This window comes from Brienomyrus brachyistius, chromosome 5 (genome assembly GCF_023856365.1).
Source record: "Brienomyrus brachyistius isolate T26 chromosome 5, BBRACH_0.4, whole genome shotgun sequence".
Classification (NCBI taxonomy): Eukaryota; Metazoa; Chordata; class Actinopteri; order Osteoglossiformes; family Mormyridae; genus Brienomyrus; species Brienomyrus brachyistius.
In genome coordinates, this window is record NC_064537.1 from 30,507,623 (window position 1) to 30,525,765 (window position 18,143).

The 18,143-nt window shown below is 41.4% G+C and overlaps 1 protein-coding gene across 1 annotated transcript; it reads right to left on the reverse strand.

Annotated features, from left to right (window-relative positions):
• Window positions 1-1,728: 1,728 nt before the first annotated feature.
• LOC125742429 (alanyl-tRNA editing protein Aarsd1-like) lies at window positions 1,729-17,527 on the reverse strand. Its single transcript, XM_049014414.1, has 20 exons — window positions 17,481-17,527; window positions 16,841-16,943; window positions 15,290-15,377; window positions 12,718-12,831; window positions 12,489-12,555; window positions 11,991-12,089; window positions 11,123-11,212; window positions 10,818-10,880; window positions 9,236-9,288; window positions 9,086-9,125; window positions 8,508-8,636; window positions 7,491-7,680; window positions 7,016-7,200; window positions 6,121-6,237; window positions 5,684-5,814; window positions 5,299-5,365; window positions 5,107-5,198; window positions 4,387-4,441; window positions 3,504-3,598; window positions 1,729-3,024 (listed from the first exon to the last, which is right to left on the reverse strand). Exons 3-20 carry the CDS (start codon window positions 15,367-15,369, stop codon window positions 2,889-2,891), a joined length of 1,803 nt encoding a protein of 600 aa, XP_048870371.1. The 5' UTR covers window positions 15,370-15,377; window positions 16,841-16,943; window positions 17,481-17,527; the 3' UTR covers window positions 1,729-2,888.
• Between the last annotated feature and the right edge of the window lie 616 nt (window positions 17,528-18,143).

Below are 18,143 nucleotides of genomic sequence, written 5' to 3' on the forward strand. Positions count from 1 at the left end.
TGCGCTTGTCGATGAGGTCATACAATAAAAATACAATCTACAGTCGCTGCCAGCAAAGTATCGTTCACAATTCTCAATCCTCACTTGAACGCATTAATGGCTCATGAATATATTCATATTCAGATGTCTTAATACTTACTTACTAGCTATGGCTTCTGTTCCTCAAAGGTTCATGCAAACAAAATCAGAATATAAACTTGCTTGTTTCACATGTGCTGCAGTAAACACATTCATGCCTGGATCCGAACATGTTAAAAACAGACAGGAATGCATCTCCCACGCATTTAGAGTCAGAGGGGTCCTTTCAAACAGTATATCTCAACAAAACCTTACAATCAGCCATAATGCACGAGGCCAGCTGGACATTTTCCGCTAGCAAATACTTGGCCTTTTGTTGACCCTGTTCTCTGGAGTCCATTCCTGAACGTCTATTGCATATTTTCTCTCCCAGACTGAAAAGCAATACGAATACCCTCATATTAAAAAATAGAACTTAAGAAGCTGAATCCACCATTTACAATCAACATATGAAAAGTCAACTGATAAACAGAGACAATGAATATCACCATATACAGAGGGCAGAGATAACAGAAACAAGAAATGAATATGGATATAAGAGAGGTCTGAGTATTTTGGTATGTAAATTTTCTAAGATGGTAGTCAAACAAGAGAGAGAATAGTGCTTGTACTGCAGTGCATCAAAAAACGCTGAATGAAAGCATGAAGGGAAACCATCTGCAAATCATGAAAGGTTACATCAAAGACAGAGAAACCAGACTGCAAAGAGGAACAGATCCCAAGTGGAAACTCACCCATAGTGATAGACAGAGCTTCACCTGGACCCTGTACAATGGAAAAAAGTAATATTTCACTTATTTGGAATATGCTTTTATCCAACACCTTCTTATCCACCCCATGTTTCTTTCTCTTTTTTGGGAAAGCAGGGTCAGAGAGTCCCTGGGGGCTATGGGCCTTGCTCAGGGGCCAAAGGCTGCTGACCCAAGAATTTGAGCCGGTGCCCTTCTGATAACAGGCTCAGCCTCCTAACCCACTGACCCGCACAGCGCCCCCAAATGAGCCACCTTTCACTACTTTACCTTCATGAGAAACTGATCCACTGTTTGAGTAAGTCAAAGGTTGCCTTCAGTCCTCAAAGTGAGAGATCCTTCATGGTCTGGAACACCATCTGGTATGGCATAGCTGTGTAACGGCCAAGCAGTTTGAGCTCATTTCATAGGACAAGGTGCATCCTATGGTACAAATATTGCTGCATCATGATGCCTCCATATACAGTGGCACATAAATTTGAGGGTTTCACATGCACAATGATGATAAGTACCTCCTATGGTCTCCCCAGTGACTAGAGCTAAACATCACCAATCCTTTAAAGGAACTTCTAGAATGCAGAGTATGAAACAGATTTCCATCTTCTTTCCTCACAAATAGACTTCGGACAGTATTCCGAAAAGGACTGAAGCTGTGCTGAAGAAATTATTATAATGTTCGGCATTTCAATTGTTTTGTCCCCCAATTGTAGGTGTTTTGTGGTATTTAAATAACACTCTTACGATGAAACTGAGTCAAAAAATATAAACTTGATTATGAAATATGATTACGGCAAATTGCATTACTAGACTTGTAAAATAAAATCTCATGCAGCATGAAAATAAGAAATCTATTATATATAACCAGATGTCATCATTAAAAAAAAAAAATCACGCCACTGTGAGTTTTTGTAAGATTTTCAATGAACCACTATCAGTTACAGTACAGTAAAAAGGCAGGCTGACAAAGGTTTGTAGGCAAACAAATTCATTAGTCATAGCACATTAGACGTAGCGCTAACTTACAGGTATAGATTCTTATTTCCATTATCTTGGAATGGCATTTTGGTTGATAAACTTAACCTGCTCATAATGCTTAATAGTTAATATTCTTCGTTTTCTTGTTTCTGTCCGATTGTATCCGCAGCTGCTGTTTCCTAACTTGTGACGTCTCTTATCCTGTATAAGTTATGTGTTCCCTGGGTGACATATTTCCTCTCTAAAAACATAATTCACAGATAAAGCATGTCAGAGTCACGGAAGACATTTTGGACAATAACATTATTGGGAAGTTAAGGGCAAATATAGCTCAGTCTTCTTGAAGCGTGATATATATGGTCCATGTCACTGGCGTGACCTCAAGCATGACCCATGTAACAGCCATCTGAGTCATAGGAGCCTTTTCAATATGCGTCAAAGTTATCAACTTACCTTAGAGTATTAAAGTATCAGAGGTAAATCTCAAGCTAAAACTGAAATATCGAAATGACAAGGAAAGACTGGACGGAATTAACGGAGCTCAACGCCCAGCGACAGTGCTGCACTGGATTCACAGAGAATAACAGATACGTATCATAACCAAGTACATTTTGGACAAACAAGAAAGTACACATTTCAGAGATTTATATGTTTTCAAAAACGATGTCCTCATCACTGTACATATATGCCAGTTTTTACCTCTGTTGCATAAAATTAGTCTCTGTTTACAGTAACAAAGCAATCGGAGTTGCACCAGTTTAAATGTACTCTACGTAAAGGATGTATTTCCACAAAGAGAAATTAACAACAATTCAATTGCTGCATTTCCTACATGATTACCGGCAGCATCAACACATTTTAGTACGTTTTTGTTAGGTTTTGGGTTTGTCTGCCTTTGTGGGGTTCTGCGTACTGCTGAAGAATACGTTCTTATAGCTTCCCGTATTTATGCCTGCGTAAGCCGCTGTGTTTATCCGTGTGTGTGTGTGTGTCAGGGGGGAGGGGGGGTTCATCTGGCTGCATTATCACCACAACCTCCCCGTGACACCACATCCACCCACACCTCTGGGCCGTGCTCATGTGTGTTTACTCCTCCAGGTGGGGGCGTCGGCTGTGCTCCTGCAGCAAGGCCTCCACCTCCCCCCTGCGCTCCATCCGACTGGCCTTGCCCTGGAATCTCCCTTTTTTCCCTGCGCCTTTCCCTTCCAGTAGCTCCGCCACCCTGCATCCAGGACACAGATAAGGAGGCAAAACAATTTCAGGTGGGATGACACAAACACTTTCAGTAAGGGCACAAAAAACAATCAGACAAAATAAGTAACAAAACAAAACATATAACTAAAACCAAGCAGTCCACAGTGTTTGGCTGGATGTGAACGCTATGAACACTATGAAGACTCAAATCCCAGGGTCAGCAGAGGGATTTCAATGTTTGCTCCTATCCCTAATTGCTCCATGAACTGACCCTGTTTTCAAAAAAAAAAATGTATGTCACTTTGGATGAATTCATTTGCTAAATATATATAAATGTAGGGTAAAATGTATAAGAAAACTTATAACCGACAAAGAACAAAGAGCAGATCGCAGACATTGCGAAACTCATTAATTAAACCCAGATGACGGGAGCCCCGTGCTTTCCACATGGCATCACAAACTACTAGTGATTCTGAAACCCTAAAAGATCCTCTAACTGCACTTCACCTGGGTCCCATCTTCTCCACAATGTCTTCGGGTCCAGCTAGAAGGAACAGCCCCGTTCCCTTCTCCTCTCCAACTGTCAAGAACAAGACCGTTTCCTGGAGGGAGGTGAGATGAACAGAGATGGTTCATGCATCTTCAAGGGTGTCTGGTTTTCATCAGTGCCTCACAAGGCAGACAGTAAGCAGACACCTACCCAACGTATTCCTGGGTAGTCCTCCAAAGCGGAGGCATTTTACATGTTGTTTTTGTTAAATCACTGCAACCATAACTCATAACTTTAACTCTTTCCTTCCCATTGACTTTTAGCTAAATACTCAACTACAGCAGAACAACTGTACAACCATGTGACTTTAACAATGGCACAAAGAACCCCACTGCATAACACTGCGCACTCATCTAGTGAAACAACTTTTTCTTCTGCCTTGTTTACATTCAACATCACCCATTCTGGGGAGCTGCAGTGGCTGAGGGAATATCAATGTCACTGCTTACAGTGTGTGGATTTCTCACTGTTTGCTTGGCCTTTCCCCAACTACTTTGATTTCCTCATACATCCAGAAACATGTGGTGAAGTGAACTGGTGACTCTAAAATGGCGGAACAGTTGTTGGAATGTGCCCTGTGATCGGCATCCCATCCTGTACTGGATAAATGGTTATGAAAGATGGATGGACAGGATTTCCAGGGTACACAGTCACCAAACACGTTTGCCGTCTAAGAGGAAGCTGGAGTACCAGAGGAAAGCAGGACAGATCCAGGGACAGATCCGCACAGATACGGAATGGGGGCCAAATCCATGCTCATAACCCAGGGTCAGGGTTGGGGTCAAGGCTATGTAACATTATATCCAACATCATTCTCAACAAAAAACAAAAAACACAAACCTCTGTGTCGATTTCATTTGCTATTATATTCATAAACTCGTTATCACCTTCCTTTCTGCAAAGAAAGCAAACAACAAAAAGCTATTAAGGGCAGAACTATTATAACCACAACCAACCCAGCAACATCCAAACCCAACATTTCTCGGTCATTTCCTAAGAGCACATTTTGTAACAAGGTCGCCATCTAGTGTGATCATTTCAGTACCGCATCTCCCCTAACAAAGGATAAAGCCCAGCTAACAGAGAAAGTTCTCAGAACGTTAGCCAACATTACGATAAGGTCTTCTTAAAGTTGGCAGACAACGCTCTTACTGTAACATTAATTGAATGTTATTTCAATGTTTTCCATGTTAGCAAATCTTCTGTCAATGTCAGCATGATAATATTAGTACCTGAAATCCTTTAAACGCAATTAATGTTGAAAATTAAAAAAAATAATAAACATAATTTATAAAAGGGTTATATGTGAATACTGCGAATTTGCTGACCAGCACTGAACCCATTACTTTTGAAGTGTAGAGCAACAATGTTACCGGCTCCTTTATCATGCCCTGCGTTTAGTTCTGTAGTATAATTCCTTGTTGCAGTAGTAGTTGTAGTAGTGGGATAATGTTTTGGGAACATTAGAAAACACAGACACTGTGATGGTTTGCATACCTTAATTGTAATATTCGGCAAATGTGCGTAGAATGCAAGATCATTAGCGGGGAAGACCCTTACCTGTGTAAGCAGAACAAGTTGCCTCGGTTCAGATTGTTCTTGTAGTTCTGTGCAAGTAGCACCGCCATATCTCGTAAGAGACTGAGGTTACTCTGCACAGAAAAATAAATACTTCTTAAATAATCCTAAATAATGAACTACCATAAAGAGCACCATTTCTTTTGAAGATTCGGGGTAATGTTTGGGCTTTACCTTCTGCAATGCCTTGACTGACTTCTGTACCTTGTCCACAGCTTCAACGTGGTCGTCTGCTCCTGTCCTATGAGTTACAGGGGGACATTTCAGCAGACTGCAGTGCAAAACAAATGGGGTGATCGCCAAGCCCAGTCACCATATACTGAGGTACGAGTTTGGCTACCAATTATTCCATACAGAGAGTCCCTTTTGTACTGCGCTAGCAGTATGATATTAGAAATCCTTTCACGTGGTATTTCCTTACTACAAAGCTAATAATGTCTATTAATCAGTTGACCATATATAACCAAGAAAATAAACAGAGGCTTAGCCCAGAGCCGAGAATGACTTAACATTTCTAGTAACAAAGATCACTGCTGCACACTCCTGTGTGTCCTCTTACTTCAGAAGCGCTGTCAATGCCCGGTCTATGGAGTAGCTCTTCTCGGCAAACTTAAGAACCCGGTTTCCAGCAAGGAAAATCAAGTTCATTTTGTTTTTCTTTCCCTTTTCAATCCCCAGGAATTTTATAACCTGAAATTGACGATTAGAGACTGTGAGAAAAACTGGGAAATCAATATGAATGACACAACAATGACAAATACTTATTAAGGGAAATATGGATGGATGAACGAATGGATGGATGGAAAAAAAATTCTTATGCAATTAAGTTACTCTTCCCTCCTCCTAATTTGCATTGTCTATCTATGTGAAAAAACAGCATCTCTAAAGGGATCACTTCAGAAAACTGGGTTTAAAATTGGGTTTAAACTTCCAGGTACATCTGGAATGACTTAACAGAGAGGGATGGTGTTACCCTCGGCACCACAGAGGCATCACCTGCAGCTGGCTGAGGTTCGACACGTGGGTCCCACAGCACATGTTGGCATCCACGCCCTCGATGTCGATCACTCGGATGGGCCCCACAGCGTCTTCTGGGAGACCACGGCTTCTCACCTGGGGGAGGGGGATCAAAACCATATGATCACCAGCAAAGGCGATTTTAACCCAGTCCTACAGCCAGAATGCTGAGATTTCACAGCCCCTGAATTTGCTCTGCAAGTCCCCTGCTGCAAGAAAAACTATTTCAGGCCGGCATGAAGCATGAAAAAACATGAATGGATACACTTGGAAAAGATCAAACTGAGTTTGCTAATTATTAAAATAATACTTTCTGATTATAGAATGCATCTGAATCTCACGATGACTTTTTTTCCAAGAAGAATTCCTAAGTTCACATGGTTATAACTGAGAATTAACAGCCATCTTTACACTGATAAGACCAAACCCAACACTTTGATCAAAACAACATTTTGGTTAATGATGGATTGCATATACGCCAGTGGTCCCACAGGATAATAATGGAACTGAAAAATTCCTATCACATCATAGACATTGTAACATTGTAGCGCAAGGGAATAACGTGTTTATGTTGACGTCGGTATAAACAAACAATTATGCTTATGGTTTATGTATTTACTTTATTGTACTTTGTATCGTTATCTAGGGTATACTATATAGCCTAGGTGTGTAGTAGGCTATACCATCTATTTTCGTGTAAGAACACTCTGTGATGTTTGCACAATGACAAAATCACTTAAAGCATTTCTCAGAACGTATCCCTGTTAAGTGACACACAACTGTAGTTTGTATTTTGCAAGAACTGGAAATGCAATTTTAATAAAGGTGGCGTGCAAGTAATTTCCCTCTGATCTGTCCCCATTCGACAGGTAACCTGCTCCACAGCCGGGTCGTCTAGCGTGAGCAGTTTGACTGTGACGGGGACATGCTCCCGGATCTTCTCATTCACAGCCTTCTCCAGGGCCTCTATCTCCCCAGGCTTCGCAGTGCCCGTGTCCAGCTCAATAGTGCTGCGCTGACGTCCCAGGTCCCTGTGAACAGATCCAATAAAATCACACACTCATCAGAATTTCCTTAGAAAGTCAGCAAATTATCTCAGAGAACAGATAACAGCATATTAGCATATTTTTCAAGCATTAAAACATTAGTCTCCCACACACATTAGGTCACTACATACATTTTTGTGCATTATTCAGTTCTGGTTGGTCATATGAATGACTAAAACATATCTTTCCTGTTTAAAAAAGGTATGAAAATAACTAATACTAATTAATAAGCAAGCAAACCTTACCTTCATATCTTTTATTTATAACAACAGAGAAAAAAGTTTACTCACATTACATACAAACAAATAGTTACAACTTTAATAACAGTCTTACCTGAATGCTGCTGCATGTGGTCAAACCTGCGATCCCAGTCCACCTTCAGCTGGACTTCCAATCCCACCTCTAGCGGAGAGCTCACAAAATGCACAGCCTCTGCCCGCTGCCTCGTCACTCTCAGGACAGGCACGCCCGCGATGCTCCCTCGGTCATCTGGCTACAGTGTGCAGGAGAGAGTATCAGGACCTTGAGCTCAGGATCTTTCTACATAACTGAAACGGCAGGACCAGACCCAGGGGCAGCTGTGAATCACCTGCAGCTACAGTAACAGCTCAATGGCAGCTACCGCTTTGTGTTTCTGCCGTTTGCACGGTTTTCTACTGACAGTAGATGGATTTGAACCTAGGTAAGCTAGTGCCTCTAAATCGCCTGTAGCAGGGTTGCCCAATTCTGGTGCCGGAGGGCCAGAATTCAGCATAGTTTGCAGATTTCGTCACCCAAGCACACCTACTAAACCTGGTAATTAGCTGATTAAGATGTGTTTCAGCAGGGAAATCTGCAAACTCTTGGATTCTGGCCCTCCGGGACCGGAATTGGGCAACCCTGGCCTATAGCATTCCAATATGGCCCCATCAACAGAGCTCCTCTACTTTGTGCCTTATGCGTCCTGCTATAAAAGGGTTGCCAACTTTGGTCAGCTGGCTGGCCTGAGATTTTCAATTCCAGACAAGTCTGCACACACATGCACAAGTATGTAAGACTTTTATTATCTTGTAAATAGTCTGTATGGTTTGCAAAATACCCCAAAGCTTTTGATGCAGCCAATCTTAGGTTTATAATGGAATAATATAGATTTGCCATAATTTTGCGTGTGCGTGAGTCAGAAATCGCGAGTGTCACGCCAGATGCGTCAGAGTTGGCGACACTGGCTATAGTCTCCAGGATTCCTGCAACCCGGCTGCTACTGCAAGGTCGAAAATGTACAGTGGAAAGATGGCTGGACAGTAGATTTTGAGCTGCTACATGTGAAACACCAATACTTACCTGCCCACCTCCCTCGGGAAACAGGATGGTGTCTTTGAGTATAACATTAAAACCCTTCACCTTCTCCTTCTTCCCATGGTTTTCCAGTTTCAGTTCAGAAGGACAGCAGGACACCACTGTGGTGATAAACTGAAACCGAAAACGTCTGTAAGTTAAACGTCAATTTACCTGTATGGAAAATACAACGTAGTTTGTAATTTGTTTCATTTCAGCGGTTGGCACGGATAAGGCATTATCCAGATGTTATTAAATTGTTCAGGCGCATTTATGCTCAGCAACTCAGTATCCTGTCTGAAGACGGTGACAGCTGCAATGACTCCTGCCCGCTTGATTTTCCCGGACAGCTGGTAATGATGTGAGCACATGGCTTAAACTTAGATAAATATGAAATCACTTCTACCTCAAGAACACGAAAGCCCAAGTGTACAGTGGGTATATTACACAATGGACATTATATGACCCTATCCAATTCAGTCTACTGTACTTTTTTGGTTTCTGGGTTAATCGCGAATTTGCGATTCAAAACTGAACCATTTTCAACTTAAACTCATCAAAACATGAAGATGCTTGTATCCTACCTCTTGCATGTAACAGTCCCTCTGGCACTGAAATGCCATTCTTTTATTTCATTACAAAACCTTAATATTACAATCGATCACCCGGCTCTCCTCAGCTCAGAACAGAAACCTACAGATAGCGATATGGGACAAAAAGGCATGATCATGTACTTCGCGGAACGGAAGACTTCACTGACGGGATGTAGCAGGTGAATGAATACAAGCTGAATGGTCGGTAAGAAGCACGATATTGTTAAATCCATATATTTTGAATAAGGATACAAGATATAAGGTGTTTTCTTGTGAGAACGCTAATGTTAACATGAATACTGAAAGCGCTGTCTTGTTACAGCCACACAGGGGAGCCAAAATGCTTTAAGATAGCCATAAATGATATAAGGCCAGGAAAAGGCTTTTTACCATGATTTTAATAATAATTTTAAAAACACAACATTTATCATTATACATTCAACTTGATTTACAGGCACATACAAACTGTAAAATGACTATCATTGTCGGTCTTCCTTATTTTCTCCCAAATCTGAACACGGGATAGTAATGCACCAATCACCTGCAACACCTTCAGTTGGCGCTCCAAAGGAAGGCTGTATACTCCAATGACACTCATGCCAGTTGTTTAATTTACACTTCATTGGTCACATTGCAGACACATTAACAATCAGCACATCCTTTCACGTTGCTGGCAATAAGAACTGCTGGAACCTGACAGGGTTACTAGGATAGGAGGTCAGCCTACACATTCTGGCTAACCTCCCTGTCTCCTCACAAGGGGGACATGCCAGGTCCATTCCACCAGTGCAGAAATTACAACGACATTGGTAAAGCATAGCTAAACACTTAACTTGCATAGCCGAGTCTTAAGGAGAAAACTTCATCTTTAAGAAAGGTCAAAATTGTCACACCGATGAAATTCTCTTGTCAAATTGAATGTGAATTAATAAATTACAAAGATAAGTGACCACAAAAGTGAAGATTCTTTGGTTATAATACAGAAGATCTTTGTCCTTGGTTCCAGATGTCGACTGTCAGCTTCTAACAGAAATTAGTAAGGGGTCATCTCTGATCTTATAAGTAATGGTAAAAACCCATTACTAGGCTTTCCCAGTTACTAGGGAGGAGCCACATGCATTTTGACTGTACACACAGCACCAGGAAATGCCTAACAATTGCCCCAGGAGCTTTGTCTTCTCTGCTTTCTGTCCTTGTAGAATCCGTTTGTCAGTTCACATCAGGCCAGGGGCAAATCTATAACAAAACAGCATTCACTTTAAGGGTTTTGAATATCCTGTTATACGATATCAACCAAAGCATTACAAAATCAAAGGATAAGGCTGCAGCAAACAATGAAAATGGTTTGAGAAGAGAATAAGGTTACTTTCATGGGAGTCACAATGTGCCATCAGATGCTAATTGTTTATATTTGTTACATCCTCAGGCAGCTTAATAGAAATTTAAATGTTTTTCTGCCTCACTGGTTGTACAGATATCATGTAAATAATGTGAGATGTGTACGATTTAGCCTGACGTTCATTACCTGGATTACATTTACAGTATACAACCTCAATCATCCTGAAAAAAGGAGGAAAAAACACATTATGTATTATGAATACATTTCATGTGACGACATTAATAAAACTTCAAGCCTATTAACCAAAAAGAGGACTTGTTTAATTCTACCAGTACTTTATGACTGCTGTTTATAGTAGCTGGGGAAAGAGGACTAAATACTAACATTGAAATCATCAAGGTCATCCATTGTTGGAATTTCTGTCTTTTTGCTCATATCTTTCAGCATCTAGGAGGGAAAAAGGCATTTTATCCAAAGCAGCTTGTAAAGATGACACTTTATAGCATCTTGCTGAAGTATGGCCTTTTCTGTTTGGTCGCAAGACCGATTCCTTAACCACTGTAGTGTTTTGTTGGCCATACATTTTAAAAAAAGGTGTCTTTTCTGAAACTTTGACACTTCTTCTGTGTTTTTGCTGACACACAACCAATCTAGCCTTTGTAAGCCAGCGTGATTTGGGTGGCACTTACATCCACATAATGCCCGTACTCCTCCATTCCCTCCTCCTCTTCATGCTCCCAGTCTCTCCAGTTGTCAAAATCTACAGATAGCCAGCTGGGCTGCATGTGAACAGATTAAAAAAAAAACAGCATTTCAAAGGGATTTTGTAATGCTTTATTACAGTGGCTTAGTGGGTGGCACTGTAGTCTAATTTCTCTGTGGTTCTGGGCAGAGGTGGAAAGTTCAGATCCAGAAAGTAGAGGTCCAGACCAAGATTTTGTTTCAACCAACCAGTTAAGTATAAAGAGACACAGTCACAGAGTACTCACCTGGTTGGTTGAAACAAAATCTTGGTCTGAACATTTACTTTCTGGACTTCAGATTTCCACCTCTGATTCTGGGTTTGGTCCCCGAGTTCTATGTGTGTGTAGCTTGCATGTCTTTCCCTGGGTTTGACTCCGTTTTTAAGTACTCTGATAGCCCCTTGTGTGATTACATTTGCGTGCGTGTGTGCCATGTGAAGGGCTGGTTGCCAATCTAGACTGTCCCCTGTCTCATGCTTTATGCTTCCTGCTACTGTATAGCCCCTAAGCTCCCTGTTAACCTGTACTGGACAAACAGTTATTGAAGATGGATGGCTATTTTTTATAGCATTTATAACTCCTGTGGTCTAGTGAGAGATGGATTGATGTAGTCTTAATAATTACAAAGCACAATTGCAACATGAACTCAGCAACTTTTCAAGCAATAATCGCCAGTCCTGGTTGTGTACAAGAATGTCAAATAGCTGAGAAAGAGGTCAAATCCAAACATGGGAAAGACATGCACTAAGGTATCTCATATGTAATACTAAGTGGAAAAAAACAACCATTGATTTTTTTTTTAGTTGGTACTTGCCTTGACGGGGTCTTTGGTCAAGCGAGGCCAGGCAACATTCTCCTTTACTTTCCTCAGGAGGACGTGGACAGTACGGTCATGTCGTGTTTCCCTGGAGTCCTGTTGAGACAAGGCATAATGTAACCTTTCAAGTTGGGGGTTGTGTGATTTTTGGAGGGAGGTGTTGCGTGGCTCAGCCAGTTAGGGCCCTGTACTTATGATCAGAAGGTCACCAATTCAAATCCCAGGTCTAGCAGACTGATGCCTCCACTAGGCCTCTGGGCAAAGCCCTTAACACCCAGTTGCCCCTGGGGCACTGTGCACTTGCACCATGACCCCCCCAAGTCTTCTCTCATCTGTATATATGTTTCTGTGTTTCATGGGGCACAAGATGGGGTCAGCAAAAAGAATATTTCCCCATGAGGACCAATAAAGTACCATTATTCAATTCAGCTGATCACAGTCCAGGAAGTTTGAACAATGGGAGACTACAGTTAGAAGGGGAAAAACAACACTTACGTGAAAGTGGACCCGGTCATAGAAGTGAATCTCATTGTAAACATTTATGTCATCCTCTGTCTTGCAGCTGCCAGGACAAAATAGCAAAACCACCATGTTTCACAGAATGTAAACAGTGCAATCTAATTCATTCACCGTCGTTGACGATCACGTTATTCACAATGTAATAAATCACTTGATATACAGTACCGTTAAATAAAAACTGGGTCATCTGCAAAAGAAAACCCACCTTAAAATCATTTTGTCTTCCTGTATGTCCACCTGGAGGTCTCTGCAGTTTTGCACTATAAAATTTACTGTCACATATTTCTTTCGGTCAAACCACAGCACTCTAGCTGGCTGGCTGTAGAAAATGAGGAGAGTGAACATGGTGAAAGCACTGTAATCATTAAGTTCCAGTGGATCATATGATGTCAACAATCTGAGATATATAAGGTATTCAGACAACAGCAAATCGTATGAACAAGTCTGCTCTCTGCAACTTAGCAACAATTTAAAAACAGTGCAAAAAACTATTACTATTTTAGTTTACCAGTCATCAGGTCTCTCAATCTTGGGCATCCTGGAGATATGAAGGAAAACTCCAACTCACAATATCCAAGTTAGATCAATCTTTTCCAACTAGGCTTCTTGTTCTTTATGCTACAAGCGATTTGGTAGTGGCAGGCAGTTCTATCTATGCTCTATTTTTAGAGATGGCCAGTGTCAGCTGCTGAGTGTCTTCTACTCTAACCCCTCCCCCCCTTTATAGAGGTTCTGCAGACCCCCATAGAAGCCCAGAGCACCTTCTGGAGTTTTCTCTACCAATCAGACTGGAGGCTGTAAGAGTGGAATGTGTAGGACTGCTGCTAATTGGCTGCCTCAGACACCTCCAAGGAGCAAAGGAATGATATTAGGAACAGCTGTAGCATAAGATTGTTCGAGTGCTAGGCACTTAACACATAAACTATATATATATATATATATATATATATATATATATATATATATATATATATATATATATATATAGACTTTATGTTAAGAACATACCAAACAACAAAACAAGTTTTTCTTCAAAGGAATTTTCCACACAGCGTTCAGATGTTGGATGGCTGCCAGAAGAGGCAGCATTTTAGTTAGAGCAGACAGTTCGAGAAGACACTGGAAAAACTTGATTGAACTTCAGTCTCAAGAACACTATTCATTTTGATTACTAGGAGGATTTAATTGTGATGGTCCTATTAGATTTCGTGGTTTCCCATGCACGTATATAAAGCTTGGAAAGTCCTGTAATTATAAATAAATAGTAAAAAGGTTTTAAAAATTTTTTTCTTAACAATGCAGTCACGTAAGAAGCATCACAAGCTACCAGCCTTGGGAGGAGGTGCTGTGGCTTAGTTGATTAATGGAAAAAGTTGCAGTTTCCGAGGGCATTATTTTAAAAAGTCTATGTCAGTGTCTTCAAATGCATAATATGGTAAGTGTAATAGTTGGTATGTCATATGGTATTGAGCTTTGTAAGAGACGTTTTGACATTGATACGATAAATTCCTGTCAATTTGAAAGAAGGTGCATTATGTGTTTTTGAGACGGTACAGATCTGGCAAATAAACTACCAAATAAGAAAGCAACTTCAGCCTCATTACTGAACATCCGTTTTCACACTGTACTGTCTGCCAACTTGCAATCCATCCATTAGTCACTCGAAAATGAGAGAGGGAGAATGTCCTGGTTCAGCTGTTCAATGAAGGTCAAGCAGAGTGGGTGACTTGCCGGCATTTATACAGTTCTGTAAAATTCTTGACCTAAAGTTTTAAACGCTGCTTGCTAGAGTTAACAGTCTGCTGCTTTAACAGATGCACACACACGAGATTCAGTGAAGTTGTTACAAATATGCATTTTTATGGTTATTTGCTAGTGTTTGCAAAGTTTATCAAAAAGATTGATTATAAAGCATTGGCAGACAGAACCAGAATCATTATACTTGATCGTAGTTGGGGTCACGCTGTGGGGATGGTCAGAAGCTGTAGAAGTTAGTCCTACAAGCAGCACATGGGACAGGAGGTAGACACATGGGGAGGATCAACGGGGAGCGGGTTCAGGATGGAAACAAAGAATTGGAAGCAGGCTGGGCTGGTCAGGGCTAGACAGAGAATAGAAGGCAGAACGTTCAGTAAGTCTCATACGAACTCCACAACAAGTGGAACAGGTGCTTCCACTCAGGTAAGGCTGATGAGGTGGCATTTTCGTGGACACTGGGGGTAGTGGCACGACAACCTCCTAGTGGACAGTGAGAGGGGGCTTAATGGGTACCAGAGGGAGTCCAAAGTGTTGAGCCAAATTGGAACGAGTGAAACTCCCTGAGGCCCCAGAGTCCACCTGGATTTCTTCTTCTATTTCTCCCTACAGCAGCACCACTTGTTGCTGAGTACCAGTAATTGGGGCGAATGCTCCTACAAGAGAGGGAACCGGGAACTCCAGTGACTGTCAAATGGGGCAGGAACGAACATGGTGACTGGACTCCCCACAGTAAAGGCGGAGCTGGAGCTGAATCCGATGCTGATGCTCAGTGGAGGGAAGTGGGATGCTGTTGATTTGCATTGGCACTGGATCAGTTGGGCAAAGAGGTGGCGCGATGTGTGCTGCTTTCGCGTGCGTAAGAGAGTGGTGGCTGTCCCTGACGGAGTTCCAGATTAAGTGCTCACGAGTAGAGGCAGTCCAGGGGCCACCCCAACCTTGCGACCAGGGCCTGGAACTCCTGGGCGAAGCTGGTGGCTAGTCGGGTTCCCTGTCACAGATCACATTTATAGTCGACTCACCTTCGGCCGATGACAGGGTGATTGGATAATTCACGAAAAGCAGCTTGGAAAGCCATCAAAGACGATGTGTCGTTATTCATAATACAAACTGAAATAAAAAACAGTAAAAAACTCATAAACTCAAATTTTTTACATAAAAAAGGAACCATAAAATTACCATAACTGGATCCAATGACCCCACCCCACCCAAAAAAAGGATGAATCTCTGAAGGGTGTGAAGATGGCACCATAGGAGATTGACCACTTTAGAAACAATCACGACACAAAGGTAGGCCGGAGTGTGTGGTTAACAAAATGTATATTATTTTGATATTTTTAACAATGCACTTTTTTTTGTGAAACAAATTTGATTTTAAAATGTTGTGCTTGTAATGACCAAGGAAATATGTGGATCCTGAGGCTGAAACAGTTGAGAACCTCTGCTGTAGGGGGACTGGCCTGTAGTAGCCTGTGATGTTCCTGAGATAACTGGCTAGTGCAGGATCTCTGCTTTGAGTACACAGGAAGGTAGTTCTTTCCTATGTAAAAGTTTAATTGCAATATTTTTTGTTTTAATTTTGTTTTCTTTTACCCATAAGTGTGAATGGTGTGTGAGTGTGCCCTGCGATAGGATGGGGCCCCACAGTGAGTTGCTCTCTGCCTTGTGCCCATAGCCTTCAGAATAAGTCCAGAGCCCCCCATGACCCAGAATAGCATAAGCAATTAAAGAAAATGGATGGGTGGATGAAGGGGCATTTCTAGCTCATAAAAAGATTGGGGACTATGTCAAGTTTGCTTGCGGCTTGTATTTTATTCTGAGACACAAAAGTTAACCCAGTGGAGTCGGCATACTCCAACAATTTGGGAGGCGTGGATGAGTTGTCCAATAGTTATCAACATGCATATAATGTTCAAGGAAACGGGCATTTAGCCATTAACAATTAAATATTACTATTACAGCTTATCATCAGATTATCTTTTAATCAAAAGAAGTAATTTCTCACATGTCACCTTTGGTACCACAAAGACAAATTCTACGCTACATAATTATATTACAAAATATAACATGAAATCCCATTTCACAAGATCTAAATAATAATCCCATTTTGGGACATTCCCTGTCTTGCACCTCTAGCTTTCGGAACAGGCTCTGGACCCTCACGACTACAAACTGAACAAGCGGATACAGAAAATGGATACTTGGATATATTCAATTCAATTCAATTCAACTTAATTCATTTTTATATAGTGCCTTTCACGACAGTTGTCCCAAGGTGCTTTTCATGGGGGTGTTGTGATATATAACATCATCATTAAGATAGAATTGCAGAAACATTGGCAAAAGGGAAGACAAAGAAATGAAAGAAAGAAAACCAGATGACAACAGAGGAGAGGAACCAAAAGCTCCCATGAGGGCAGAAAAAAGACCTGTGAGGGTTCAAGGTCAACTGGCTGCCCAATGCCACTGGGCATGTTAACATTATAGAAAGAGTGGGCTAGTTTGCTAAAAGGAAAATGTATTCTGTGGTCAAGGTCAATGCAAAAGTTCCTCAATGTGTCAGTTTTCCAAACCTCTCAGTGTAGGGTGGCAAATCAAATTTTACACCCAAGACGGTACAGTTCGTAAGTCACATCCACGGTGTCAGCCCTCCATGGATTTGAACCAGTACTCCAGCTGAATTGGTGCCCACCCCAGGCACCATCCAGACATGTGGGAAGGCAGAGAGAATGGGGGGGGGGTTAGAAGCTGTGTATACACAGTAATGGACAAGCAGAGCAGCATCCACAGCGATTTCCACTGTTTACCCAGAAGGGAGAGCAGTACGATGGGAGAGGTGGGTGATGAAGTTTTTACTTAAAGAAAATACAGCAGAGCAAAAAACTAACAAACTTCCCCCAGACTCAATACCAAACACGCTTCAACATATAACACATGGATGGATCAATTTTATTCCCTTAAAACTCGAATGACGCAGGAGCCATATTTTAACTTTGTGTACTTTTACGCGCAACTGTTTAAAACAGAAGCAGGTTCTCGATGAAAGACATGCTCTCCTGTGGTCTGGAAGCATAACGACCAAGAAAACATTAATAACACCAGTTGCGAGCTAAATAAATAATACGAATAAAACGATGTATAATCAGCTCATCCCAACCTGTATCCGGGGCATACTTTTTAAATGGTGCGCCAACGCGAATCAGTGAACCTTACCGTCCATATTTTCACTCAAACACGGCCTACTAGGGAGGCGTTTACAGTGATAGCTTGCTAACTGGTTAACCACAAGCACCGGCGCTAACTTGGAAGTTACGATTAAATGTAATTAGCGGAACAAAAAAATAGCAAAAGGAATTATTTCTGTACTTTGATTACATTTCATGAACACAGTTTATTTAGCTTTCGCCTCAATATTTCTGCATCTGATAATTTGGTCGCTAACCAATAGTTTAGTCTCATGTCGCCGTTGAAACGTAACAGCACTTACTAGCGAAATAACGTTAAAATCGTTTTTACTCTGTGAAACTGAAAGACAGAAATTTTAACATGTCGCGGGTCGTGTGAATAAAATATAAATAAAAGGTTGTGTGCCGTTTTGACTGCGATCCCCCCCCAACTAACAACTATTTAAAAAACTACATGTTCATCCTCCATTGTTATGAGGTGGCGGTGTGGTTTCCTATTATGTGTGAAGTTTAATCTACGAGTTTTGCGTCTCTCATACTAATTTAAAATAAAGGTCCCAGTACACGATACGGATACTGAAATATTAAAGAAGGCTTAATAAACTTTAAAAACCGGAGCGTTTAATCTGGGTGCGCGCGACTTCCAACTTTCTCGTGCGCCGTGAAGCGCTTGATTACTCCAAGTCATTCG